Source organism: Pan paniscus, chromosome 19 (assembly GCF_029289425.2).
Source record: "Pan paniscus chromosome 19, NHGRI_mPanPan1-v2.0_pri, whole genome shotgun sequence".
NCBI classification, from domain to species: Eukaryota; Metazoa; Chordata; class Mammalia; order Primates; family Hominidae; genus Pan; species Pan paniscus.
In genome coordinates, this window is record NC_073268.2 from 36,286,155 (window position 1) to 36,298,678 (window position 12,524).

A 12,524-nucleotide genomic window follows, 5' to 3' on the forward strand; every position below is an offset into this window, starting at 1 on the left:
AGGCAAAGTCTTGCTCTGTCGCCCAGGCTGGAGTGCAGTGGTGTGATTGATCTCGGCTCACTGCAACCTCCACCTCCCAGGTTGAAGCGATTCTCCTGCCTCAGCCTCCAGAGTAGCTGGGATTACAGGCACCTGCCACACGCGTGGCTAATTTTTTTGTATTTTTAGTGGAGCGGGGTTTTGCCATGTTGCCCAGGCTGGTTTCGAACTCCCGAGCTCAGGCAATCTGCCTGCCTCGGACTCCCCAAGTGCTGGGATTACAGGTGTGAGCCACCGCACCCACCCTCACTAACTTTTTAAAAAATTTTTTTGTAGAGACAGGGTCTCCCTGTGTTGCCCAGGCTGATCTCAAACCCTTGGTCTCAAGTGATCCTCCCATCTTGGCCTCCCGAAGTGCTAGGATTACAAGTGTAAGCCACCATGCCCAGCCTAAGTATTTCTTGTTTAAAAATGTGTGAGTCTATAAAGCTCTGAAATTATCTGCATTAGTCAAAATAAGGAGAGGTGGAGAGTGATGGGGAAGAGGCTCTAACTTATAACTTAATTTATATGTGTTTTACACAAGAATTTTTTTTATTGTGTAAAGTGAAGTAATTTGATATTCCTGAAAAATTTTTACTGTGAATAGCTGTCTTCTTTTTTACTAGCCTGTGCAGGTTGGCAGCCAAATTCCAGACAATTCGTACAATTGAATTGCCTCACCATAAACAGTTCTTTCCCTTCCACTCTCAAAGTGAAACTACTCAAACTATTTTTGTGGTGAAGATATGTCATAGCTTAGCAAAGGGAACACTGGAAGAAGTACTAGAAGACATGAGTTTGAATCCTACCTTGCCATTACTAGACTTAGGTAAGTCACTCAAGCTTTGGCTTTCTCATCTGTTAAACTGCACCAGTACACACACCCCTACCTCCTAACATCATTGCTACTCATTTAGCAACCACCCAATGTCAGGGCCTGGGTTAGTTATTGAAGTAATGAAAATGAAAAAGACTTCTCTGGTGGGCAAGGAAGACAGGCAAATAAGTAGTTCTATATGCCAGTGAATGAGGACAGAGAACAAATTAAAAGGCAGAATTTTTAAAGACAACTGGGTATGGAATGAGTGGCTGAAGAAAATAAAATGAGTGATGTTAAGGCTACCTGAAATTTTAAATTTCTCCCTCCACCAAATTTCACCTTTCTTTATAGAAGGACACCTCAACAAATACAATAAAAATAAAAGTATCATTTCAGCCTAGAACAGCCATATTACATACTTTCTCCTTTTCTGTGTCAGTTTATTCATGCCAATGGTTCTTCAGAAAGACAACGATTAAAATTTTAGTTTCTAGCATTGGCTCCACAGGAAAGACGAAGTGCTACAGATACTGCATTTCTAAGTTCACTTTCTTCCCACTAACTCACCAGCCATTAGGTTAAAACCATTTGGACCACGATATCAGCAACAAACAAGAAGTTTACATTTCTCTTAAGTGCAATAGAATCAATCTGAATAAGCAAAAAAAAAAAAAAAAAAAGAATGCTCAGAAATATGCCCTAGAACTGGGCACGGTGGCTCATGCCTGTAATCATAACTCTTTGGGAGGCCAAGATGGGAGAATTGCTTGAGCCCAGGAAGTTGAGACTAGGCAACTTAGAGAGATCCTGTCTCTTTGTTTGAGTCTCACTCTGTCACCCAGGCTAGAGTGCAGAGGCGCGATCTTGGCTCACTGCAACCTCTGCCTCCCAGGTTCAAGCAATTCTCCTGCCTCAGCCTCCCGAGTAGCTGGGATTACAGGTGTCTGCCACCATGCCTGGCTAACTTTCTTTGTATTTTTAGTAGAGACAGGCTTTCACCATGTTGGCCAGGCTGGTCTTGAATTCCTGACCTCAAGTGATTTGCCTGCCTTGGCCTCCCAAAGTGCTGGAATTACAGGCATGAGCCACCATTCCCAGCCAGGAGACCCTCTCTGTTAAAATAAAATAAAAAATAAAATAAAATAAAAAAGGCTAGGCAGGGTGGTATGTGCTTGTAGTCCCAGTTATTCGAGAGGCTGAGGTGGGAGGATTGCTTGAGCCTGGAAAGTTGAGGCTGCAGTGAGCTATGCACTCCAGTCTGGGTGACAGAGCGAGACCCTGTCTCAAAAGAAAAAAAAAATATGCCCTAAACATCTCATTTGGAAATATTTTTGCCAATTCTCCTAACATTCACACATGTTAAATTTCCTCCTTTAAAATAAACTGCTCCATTTTCTGTTTGTTCTGCAAGTTTATAAGTAACTTAGCAATGTGGGAGTGAGTGGGTGCCAGTGCTGAATCATGAGGACAGGAAGGGGTATAAAGAGTTCTCTATTAATGACTATGATTAATTAAATGAAGCAAAGATGAGCTTCTGGACTTGGGTGAGTGGCCCTAAATGATATGCCAGAGTCATCATAAGCTAACTGCAGCATGCTGGTTGCTACAGCAGGGTCAGCTAGACTGTGCAAGTGTCCCGAGCAGACGTTCCTATTAGTTTTCATTCAACTACATGTAAGTTTTAGACCTTAGCTGGCAGTAAAGAAGATGTGATGATCAGTCAGTAACATTAAGTGAGCATGCACAGTGAGTACACAATAGTAAGCACTCTGGGGTGACATAAACCCCCACCTATAAAATAAGTTTGAACTGAATGAACTCTCTAAGATCCTTAGAGTCTGTTAAATATAAGATATGGTTCCTGTCAGGAGACAGGACTATCTTCACTTCGCAAAAATATTGTTATCTATTTCTGACACAATTAGGTGGGAACAAACTGAGGAAAACTGAAGACCTAAACCTAATTATAAGAGAAGAACAAGAGGACTAAGAGCTGACAATAGACTTTTCAATCCTATCAACAGGTCAGTTGAAGAACTATCTTCTTTAATAGATACGTGGGCTGTGGCAGCTATACTTCCCTTCATTCAAGATTTTGAGTTGTAGAAAAGAGATAATAAACTTGAAACATCACACAGTGTTTTATTCTGCCCAGCATTCCCTGACCTTTAGGGAACCACCCCCTTTCACTCCCAAACCAAGTGGTTTGATTAGGCTTGATTGCAATCTCCCAACTCCTAAGGATGGGCACCTGACCCAGGCCTGGCTAATCAAATGATACCCTTCCTGAGCACCATGACCAGCTCCAGGATGGACACATGGTCTGAAATAGGCAAGGGACAGACAATGGGATGGCTAACCCAATATATACCCTCAACCCTCTTTTCCTTATCTGACTTTATTATATAGAACAGAAAAGCTAAATACTCACTTTATTAGCCTGTTTTGCAGCTAGGAGGTCACATATGACACAGTTCTGGATGATGACATATGAGCAGGAGTTTGCTAAGCAGGCTTCTAGGAAAGCTTTTGCTTTCCCGATTAAGGGAACAGATACTGCTAATGCACCTTCTTTCCTCCATTTTCTTGCTTTGAATATCGATGTGATTTCTGGACAAGCTACAGTCATATGGTGACAAGTTACCATATAGTATGCAGGCAACATTCTAAAGATGGCAGGGCAGAAAATGAAAAAGCTGGATCCTTGACACAAGTAAGCTACTCTATCAGCTCCAGACTATGGAGGAAACCTCTTGATATGAGGAAAACGTGTATCTTATTTCTTAAACCACTATAATTTTCTACTACTTATAGCCAAACACATTCCTAATAAAAAGTCTTTTAAAGATTTTTTCTGGAGCTATTTAGGAAGCTCTTTCCAGAAGGATTGTTATGGTAATAGAATGTAGGCCTGGACTGCTGGCTCCATCTTTGCAAACACTTGGGGAAATCCTGTTTGAAAATGAAGGCAGAACACAGGAAAGCGGAGCAGAGGAGAGTCAGATTCCTGGCATGGAAGATCATCTCACAACCTGAATTCCAACAGGGCCTGAAGTCAGCTGTAGCTCAAGATTTTTCAGTTATGAGCCTTTAAGAGTTCCCTTTTTCGCTTAAGCCAGTTTAAACTAAGTTTCACTGGAAAGAGTCTTGACTAAACATGCCACATAGAAGCATTTATATTAACCAACTAACACAAATACATTAATTTGACACATTAATCTGTGACTTTAAGATGACAGTCAAATAGGTTCTCCTTCTGTATATGTATACAGTTGACCCTTGAACAACACAGGTTTGAATTGCATGGGTCCACTTATATGTGAATTTTTTTCAATAGAAATTATATTGAGTGTGCCTGCCTCTCCTTCCACCTCCTCCACCACTTTCGCCTCTGCCACCCCTCCTTTCTCTTCCTCCTCAGCCTACTCAATATGAAGACAATGAGGATGAAGACCTTTATGATGATCCACTTACAAACAGTCTATTTTATCTTCCTTATAATTTTTCTTAATAACATTTTATTTTCTCTGGCTTACTTTAAGAATACAGTATATAATACATATAAACATACAAAATGTGTTAATCGACTTATACGTGGATTTTCAACTGTAGGCAGGGGGTTGGGGGGTGGAGTTGGCACCCCAGCCCCTGCATTGCTTAAGGGCCCATTGTATTTGTATGTTTTTAAAAGTCTCATATTCTATTTATACAAATATATGTAAATAAATGAATATAAATATGTGAATATATATCCGGAAAGATATTCTCAAGTTAATCCAGACGAGACTGGGATTGGGGGTGGTAGTTGCAGATAACTAACTTGCTGTAAAATTTTTATTTTATTTTATATGTTCTCACAGATTACCTGCAGATATACAAATGAAATTTTAATAAGTCTGCTGTGAATATGTAAGTGCCAGGCAGTGTATACTAGCTAAGAACATAGATTTTAGAGTTAAAGAAACCTAATTTTAACATCTGGCTTATGACATTAGGCATGTTATTTAACTTCTGTAGGCATGTTATTTAACTTCTGTTAATCTTCCATTTCCCATCTGTAAAAAGGAATAGTAATGGTACATTATAGTGTTATTGTGAGAATTTAATGAGCTAGTATATAAGAAGTGTTCAGTACATAGCAAAGTTCTAATTATTGTTAGAAATTATGAACAAAAATGATAATTTATGTCTAACTTTGAGTAATTATTTAAATGAAAACTACTTGAAAGAAGCTTAGTTTTTCTCAGTCCAAACTCAAAAACTTGTATTGAATTTTTAGAAGTATTCTTCATGAGTTTAAACACCATCAATCTAATATTCCTATATTAAGTAATTTAAAATAAATACAGTGAGATAGAACTTGCCCCAGTTAGACCCCCAAATGAAGACCTCCCAATTGGCCTAAGCAGCATCACTGAGGATTACTAGGAGTCTTTTCTAAAAGCCAGAGGCTCCTTCTGTGTGCACACATTTTTATTTCATGTAAAGTGTTATATAGTTCACTGTATCGTTTGTAAGCTTAAAAGAAATTCACCCCAAATTTTTCTATGGATTTTCGTAAAGATCCTTTATGTTAAGGCATAAAAAAACTGAAGCTTATCAAATGCCTTTTCTGCATCAATTGAGATAAACATGATTCTTCTCGCTTAAGGTGTTAAAAATATTAATAGATTTTTCTGTCATAAAATACTAATAGATTTTCTGTAGGTGAACCACCCTTGCATTACTGGGATAAACCCCACTTGATCACAATGTATAATTTTTAGAAGTCACAAGCTTTACCTGCTATTTTAGAGTCATAACTTTAATGGTTAATATTTATTAAATGTTTAGTATGTGCCAGGCACTATTCTATGTTCTCCTTACATGCATTAGCTCTTTTCTCACTGTAACAATTTAATGAGGTAAAACCATTTTTAATCACCATTTTACAGATGAATGAACTGATATACACAGAGGTTAAATAATCTGCCTAAGTCACAAAGGGAGGTACTAGTAAAGCCAGGATTCATACTCAAATCTGTCTGAAAACCGTATTGTACAACTCCCAGTTCACCATTCAAAACACGTGCAACATGGTGAAACTGAGATTGACACTACACTCTTTTTTTTTTTTTTGAGACGAAGTCTTGCTGTGTCGCCCAGGCTGGAGTGCAGTGGCGTGATCTCGGCTCACTGCAAGCTCTGCCTCCTGGGTTCATGCCATTCTCCTGCCGCCTCCCGAGTAGCTGGGACTACAGGCGCCTGCCACCACACCTGGCTAAATTTTTTTTTTTTTTGTATTTTTTTAGTAGAGACGGGGTTTCACCATGTTAGCCAGGATGATCTCGATCTCCTGACCTCGTGATCCGCCTGCCTCCGCCTCCCAAAGTGCTGGGATTACAGGCGTGAGCCGCCGCGCCCGGCTGACACTACACTCTTAATCACTACAGTCCAGAGGTTATAAATTGAGTACATAACCTGTGCAGAGCACTAAGCTAAACCCTATACGTTTTGCAGAAAAGTCATGATGTACCAAAACATAAGCTATATTGTATATTCCAAAGACCAAATTAATCTTTTAAAGTAAAAAAAAAAAAAAAAAATCCAGGTGGCTACATACCAAATATAATCGTGTGTAGGTGTCTTCCAACCTCAGCTGTAAATAGCTATAACATGAATGGCGATACCTTCAGGCAGCTGCTAATAGGCCAACAAGAGGCACATAGGATATGCATCATGTGGTTGGTGAGTGGGCAGGGAGTGGGAAGTGAAAAGGTAGAATCTGATTGGTGGCTTAAGTAAAGAGCTTCAAGAACCTGTTGACATCTCATGAGAGTAGCGATGATAAAGATCAACTAGCAAACATAGATCAAAAACTGAATTTCCATACTGGAGGAAAAGTGGAAGCAGGCAATATGCTAGGTTTATTTACATTCAATTATGTATTGTTGGTATAACTTTATACACATCTAGCTGGATTAGTGCTAAAAGACCATGAACATCTGCCTAAGGAGACCACTTCAAGCAGTGGATAAAAGCCATTTAAAGACTTTAAAATCTCTGCAAAGTGCATCTAGCTATTAAGCGGAAATGGCCTCCTAACTAGTTTTCACTCCACCAGTCTTCTCTTCAAAATCAAAATATGCCGACACCAAGACTGGAAAGGGCTGCCCCTAACTTTTACCACAGTGCTCCCTTAAGGTCATCACTAAACTCAGTGATAAGCAAAGGGATTACTGTTAAGAGGCCAATTAATAGCAAAATATATAAGAAATGATTTGTTTAGACATCTCAACCTATTTAACTAGTTAAATAATAGTGGAACTTTGGATTTTCCTTTCCTCTTCTTTTGCTTTACAAAATAATATATTTACCCTTTTTTATTTCATGGAAAGTCTTAGGTTTTTACAACTAACAGATTTTTAAAATTTTCACAGAAAAAGTACTCAATTGCCAGGAATGCTCAGAGCAGTGCACAGTGACTTTTGGTGCAGTAGGTTACATTTTCCAGCCGTTCTATCTAGACAGCAGACAGGAAACTCCTCAGGAAACCTTGTTCTTCAGGCTGCTGTTTAGCAACTCTTTGACACAGATGATTAATTAACTAGCAACCATTAACAACAGTTAAAACTCCTCTAGAGACAGAAGGGTAGCATAAGGGTGTCTGATCTTCTTCACTCTTCATTATTGTTTACCTTGAACCAGGCAAGATTTACTAATTAATGAAGTCAGTGAAAGAGGACAATTATTTTGCTACTTCTAAGGACACATTTACCAAGAGGCATTAGTAAATTAGTTTTATGTTCCTGATGCTGGCCAATAAATGGAACATAATAGATCTTGTTAGTTCCTTCTATAATATAGAACTTTCCTCTAGGTTAAGACTTACTGTGCTCTTCTCAAGGTGTTAGGGCCTCATATTATTTTACAGTTCTAAACCAAATGCAACAGAAACATGTAACCATCAGAGGGCTATTTAACATACAAGCATACATCTCTATTTACTAGCCTGGGCTGGTTTTAGAAGAGAACACACTTTACACCTCATTGCCCTTTATGCCTGTGACAACAAAAGCTCTGGAGTCACACTAGAATTACAAAGAGAGAACCGCAAAGGGAAGGTGAGGTCTTCCCTTTGCCACCTTCCCTTTGCAAATGTCTGGCTGACAGTTTGAGAGGAGGAGTGTCAAATTCACTCTGTCATTTGGTACCATCAATCAGATAATCTAAATGTCCAATTCAAAAGAAACCAAAACTCAGGAAAATTTGTTGCTGGGTCATCCTGTTCAAGTCTTATCTGTTCTGTTTTAATTTGTTGCTCCTAGGAAAAGTATTCCCCTTATTCACTCTTCACATCATTAAGCTGTTCTGTCCAAAGGAGATAAGGAAGTGCTTGTAAAAACTGTTGCTAAATCAACAGGTGGAGATAAAAAACCATTTTGTCTTTCTCAGCAGTGACTTGGCTAGTTGCAAGTAATACTGATGAGTGCAAATCTGGCAATCTATCTTCATACTTCTTTTCTAACAACGTTCACATCTGATTCTGTGTTAGTGGCAAGAGTGCAATAGCAACAGCTTCACATTCCTGGCTGGAATAAGAAATACGAGGTATTTTGGCTCAGTATTTGGAAAGGACATCTTGATATACATGTAGTAGGTTATGGCATTGAGGTCAAAGCTCCATCTCCAGTAATTTTTCCCATAGACACCAATAAATCAGGACACACAAAGCCAAGGGTCATCTATTAGCAAAGGAGCTACACAAACACGCACTTTCTCCTACGGCATTAGGAATGAGATTTTATTCAGTTTGACAAATATTGAACATTTTCTTACTTAGGACCTTGATGTTAAAAAAAAAAAATCCTACAGATAATACATTTGCTTAAAAATCCTTAATAGATTACTCTATTGGAAGGGAAATCTTGCCCAAACAGATGGTTACCAGAAAAAGATTCCCCCCTCCTCTCACCTGTTTATGAGGACCCCTGAGTATATGTGCCTTAGCGCCTTCACAAGCTGTCCTCATTGCTTCCAGTGATGGTGTGCCCAACAGATCCGTGATCAAATCCAACTACAAGGAAATAAAATACAGATAGATAGTAATCTCATGGAAATAACTTTTCATTACTCTTAAATCATAGCCTTAGAGAAGTGGACCAAATCTGGGGGAAAAAACCTTAAGACAAGCTCTAGATTAACTGACAGGAGCCCCTACTTTCACTTTCTGGCCTATTAAAAAAGATTTCTAGGAATTTATAATAAATAAATTCCTCATGTAAAGGAATTTAAATAAATTCCTCATGTAAAGGAATTTAAATAAATTCCTCATGTAAAGGAATTTAAATAAATTCCTCATGTAAAGGAATTTAAATAAATTCCTCATGTAAAGGAATTTAAATAAATTCCTCATGTAAAGGAATTTAAATAAATTCCTGTTATTATTCCTATTTATTATTTAAAAGTTCCTATCTATCCTATTCCTATTTATCATATTATTTATTATATATAGGATTATCCTATATATCCCATTCCTATTTATCCTATTTCTATTTATCCTATTCCTATTTATCCTATTATAGTTCCTATTTATCCTATTATTTAAAAGTTCCTACTTATTTATTTAAAAGTTCCTATTTATATGATAGAAATATAGAAAATATGTTTTGATAAGCATGACATTCTAAGGCTATAGCAATTTGGGAGTCTGCATGTCTGTCCTGTTTTCTTGATACCATAGCATCTAAGATCTTTGCAAAGTTGAACTCCTCTTCTGTTGATGCCTAATGACTATTCTTTCCAAACAGTTAATGAATGGATTCTGATGCTTCAAATGGATTCAGGCTCACCAAGGTGCTAATCCACAAATCAGACACCTGTGATTTAATACTGAAAATATTCACACCTGAAATGAAAGCTAAGCTCTCCATGCTGGGGCCAGTACACATCCTTTACATTCTAGTCATGCTAGAAATCTCTTACACTGGCAGAAAACTGTGACACTTAGAAAAATATGACACCACATAAGACCACATTTAGCTAGCTGGACACAATAAAAGAGACCAATAAAACAGTCTTCTTGCAAACAAGTCTTTGGGTAGCAAACTATCTTACCAATTTTCTGTAGTGTCACAATTGTTCTAACTTCATAACCTAATTAGCAATAACATTTCATTTGGATCCTTCCAGGATGGGAAATTCTTACCTAGAGAACACTTCTTTTCCTGGTTCTGGGCTTGCCGAATATAAAGCACTATTTTCTGCACTTATCTAAACCATGGGGTAGCCATCAGCATCAACACCCTACAGGTTAATGGAGATACTTGAGAAGCTTGCTTTCCACAGAAATAAAGATCTCTATACAAAGCTTTTTGGGAAAAGTGTGTAGGTGATACTTTTGGATCTCTAACAACCACACTAAAGGCAGAAGGAAATGACTAGCTTATAAAAACAAACTGAAACATTCAGAAAGTTGTCTAAAACGGGTCAGATCCATACATGAGAAACACTTTTATGATGTCTGCTAGTACCAGGGTAATTAAATCTCAAAGATACAGAGAAAATACAACAGGAAATAATGACTTCCATTAGAAGTTAGAGCCTTTTCCTATTTTAGATCTTCATTTCTCACCCCAACACACACCAACAATTAGACAGACATGAATTCTCCTGCAGTGGCTATGTCAGACTGCCAAACTGAAGATCTATGTATTTCTCTAGCAAAGGGATATCTGAACTCCAGTCCAGTTGCTTCACACTTTCCCTCACATATTTTTTGCAGCAGCAATTCAAGATTCTTGTTCCATATATAGGATTTGAATACTTCCTTATTATTTTTTACTTAAGCTTTTCTGTATGCAAGGTAGTAGTCACATCCATTTTATGACAGCTTATGTCCAGATATGATAGTCTTACAGGTTAAGTCTGTTAAACTTTACTTTCTGAAGAAATTGAAAAGTGAATATTGTCAAAAGTACCCAACATTAGATTAAGTATTATATGTACATAATTTTTTTAACACCAGAATCAATTTTTAAGATGTAAACTTTAAAAAAGACAGTTCAAACGTATAGCATAGAAAAAATTAAATGTTGATAAAAGCAGATATAGTTTCTAACATATTAGGTAAAAATTCTTTGTAGAAAAAGCATAAAAGAAATAATTCTGTCTGGTCAAGTGCATTAATTATTTACAAAGACACAGTAGTCAGTGTGATCTTTTAAAATGTCATCAATCAAATCTTAGTATTCCTTTGGTCAAAACCTTCATTTAAGTTTTCTATCACACTTAGAATAAAATCTTAAGGCTTTATCATGTCACCATGGCCAGGTTCTTTCTCACTTTCTGACCTCATTTCCTACAGCGTCTTCCATCACATACCTTCCCTCCAACATGCCATGCTTGTTCCTGCCTCAGGGGCTTTGTTATGGTGGTTGTCCCTCTTCTTGGAACACTTCTCCAGCATCTTACTGCCTTATTTTATGTGGGTGAAATGTTATATCCTCAGAGAATCCTTTAGTGCCTGCTCTGCTCTGCCACCATTGTCTGTCCCTAACCTGGCTACATTTTTCTTTATGGAACTTCCATTACTTGGAATCATATTTATTTGCATATTTATTTTTGTCTCATGTAAAAGTTTCACAAAGGTTAAGAACAATGCCGTCTTATTTACTGCTGTATCCCTAGAGTCCTGGCACACTACCACCATCGTAATTGCAAACATTTACAGAGTGCTTACTATGTGCCAGGCCCCATTTTCAGCTTTCCTACTTCATTGTACAACAATCCTCAGAACAGGTTTAGGGGCCAAAAAAAAAAAAAAGAAGAAGAAGCAAAAAAAAAGGAACAGAGAGGTTAAGTAACTTACCCAAGATTTAACATAAGAGGTGCAGCTAGGATTTGAACCCACCAATCTGATTTCACAGCCTGAGCTCATAGTTACTACATTATTTTCATGCAAGCAAATTAATAAAAAATACCCAGTAATTATGTCAATATGTGTATTAGTGAATAATTAGCTTTAAAGACAATTCAAGTAACATGAATGGCTTCTAAAGGATTCTCTGAGGAAATTATATTTTAATCATCTCCTGATGTTCTCTGCCATATTTAGATATTTTAGTCCAATAATAAAGGTTAGAAATTTTCCTAAATGTTCAGATTTCAAGAAATCAACACACTAAAAATTTATATTCTAAGCACAAAGTGTAAGTACATTAAGTCACCAATACATTTTCAAGTCAGAGCCATCCACTTAGAAGGAAGAGAGGCCTTCTAACAACTGAAGACCTCAGGTGGATCACCTGAGGTCAGGAGTTCGAGACTAGCCTGGCCAATACAGCAAAACCCTGTCTCTACTAAAAATACAAAAACTAGCCAGGTGTGGTGGAGCGTGCCTGTAATCCCAGCTACTTGGGAGGCTGAGGCAGTAGAATCGCTTGAACCTGGCAGGTGGAGGTTGCAGTGAGCCAAGATGGCACCATTGCACTCCAGCCTGGGCAACAAGAGCAAAACTCCGTCTCAAAAAATAATAATAATAATAAATAAATACATAAATAAACTCAATACTCCCTCTAAAGGCTCATAAGTTACAAAATAAATCTCTTTGTAATCTTCAACTTTATAACTTTCTGAATTTTAAGTGAACCTGAATTTCCTAAAAGCAAATTAGACAGTATAATGAATAAGCCCAAGACACATG

The 12,524-nt window shown here is 37.7% G+C and overlaps 1 protein-coding gene across 3 annotated transcripts in view; it reads right to left on the reverse strand.

The window, feature by feature from the left end:
* NLK (nemo like kinase) overlaps positions 1-12,524 on the reverse strand; it is a 159,448-nt gene that overhangs the window by 24,225 nt on the left and 122,699 nt on the right. For all 3 annotated transcript variants that reach the window (XR_008621813.2, XM_008965087.6, XM_003812658.7), the window contains exon 7: positions 8,796-8,897. Coding sequence is in view for 2 of the 3 variants with exons in the window: in XM_008965087.6 (XP_008963335.1) it covers positions 8,796-8,897 (102 nt within the window). In the remaining variant the exon portion in view is untranslated. The remainder of the gene's footprint in view (positions 1-8,795; positions 8,898-12,524) is intronic.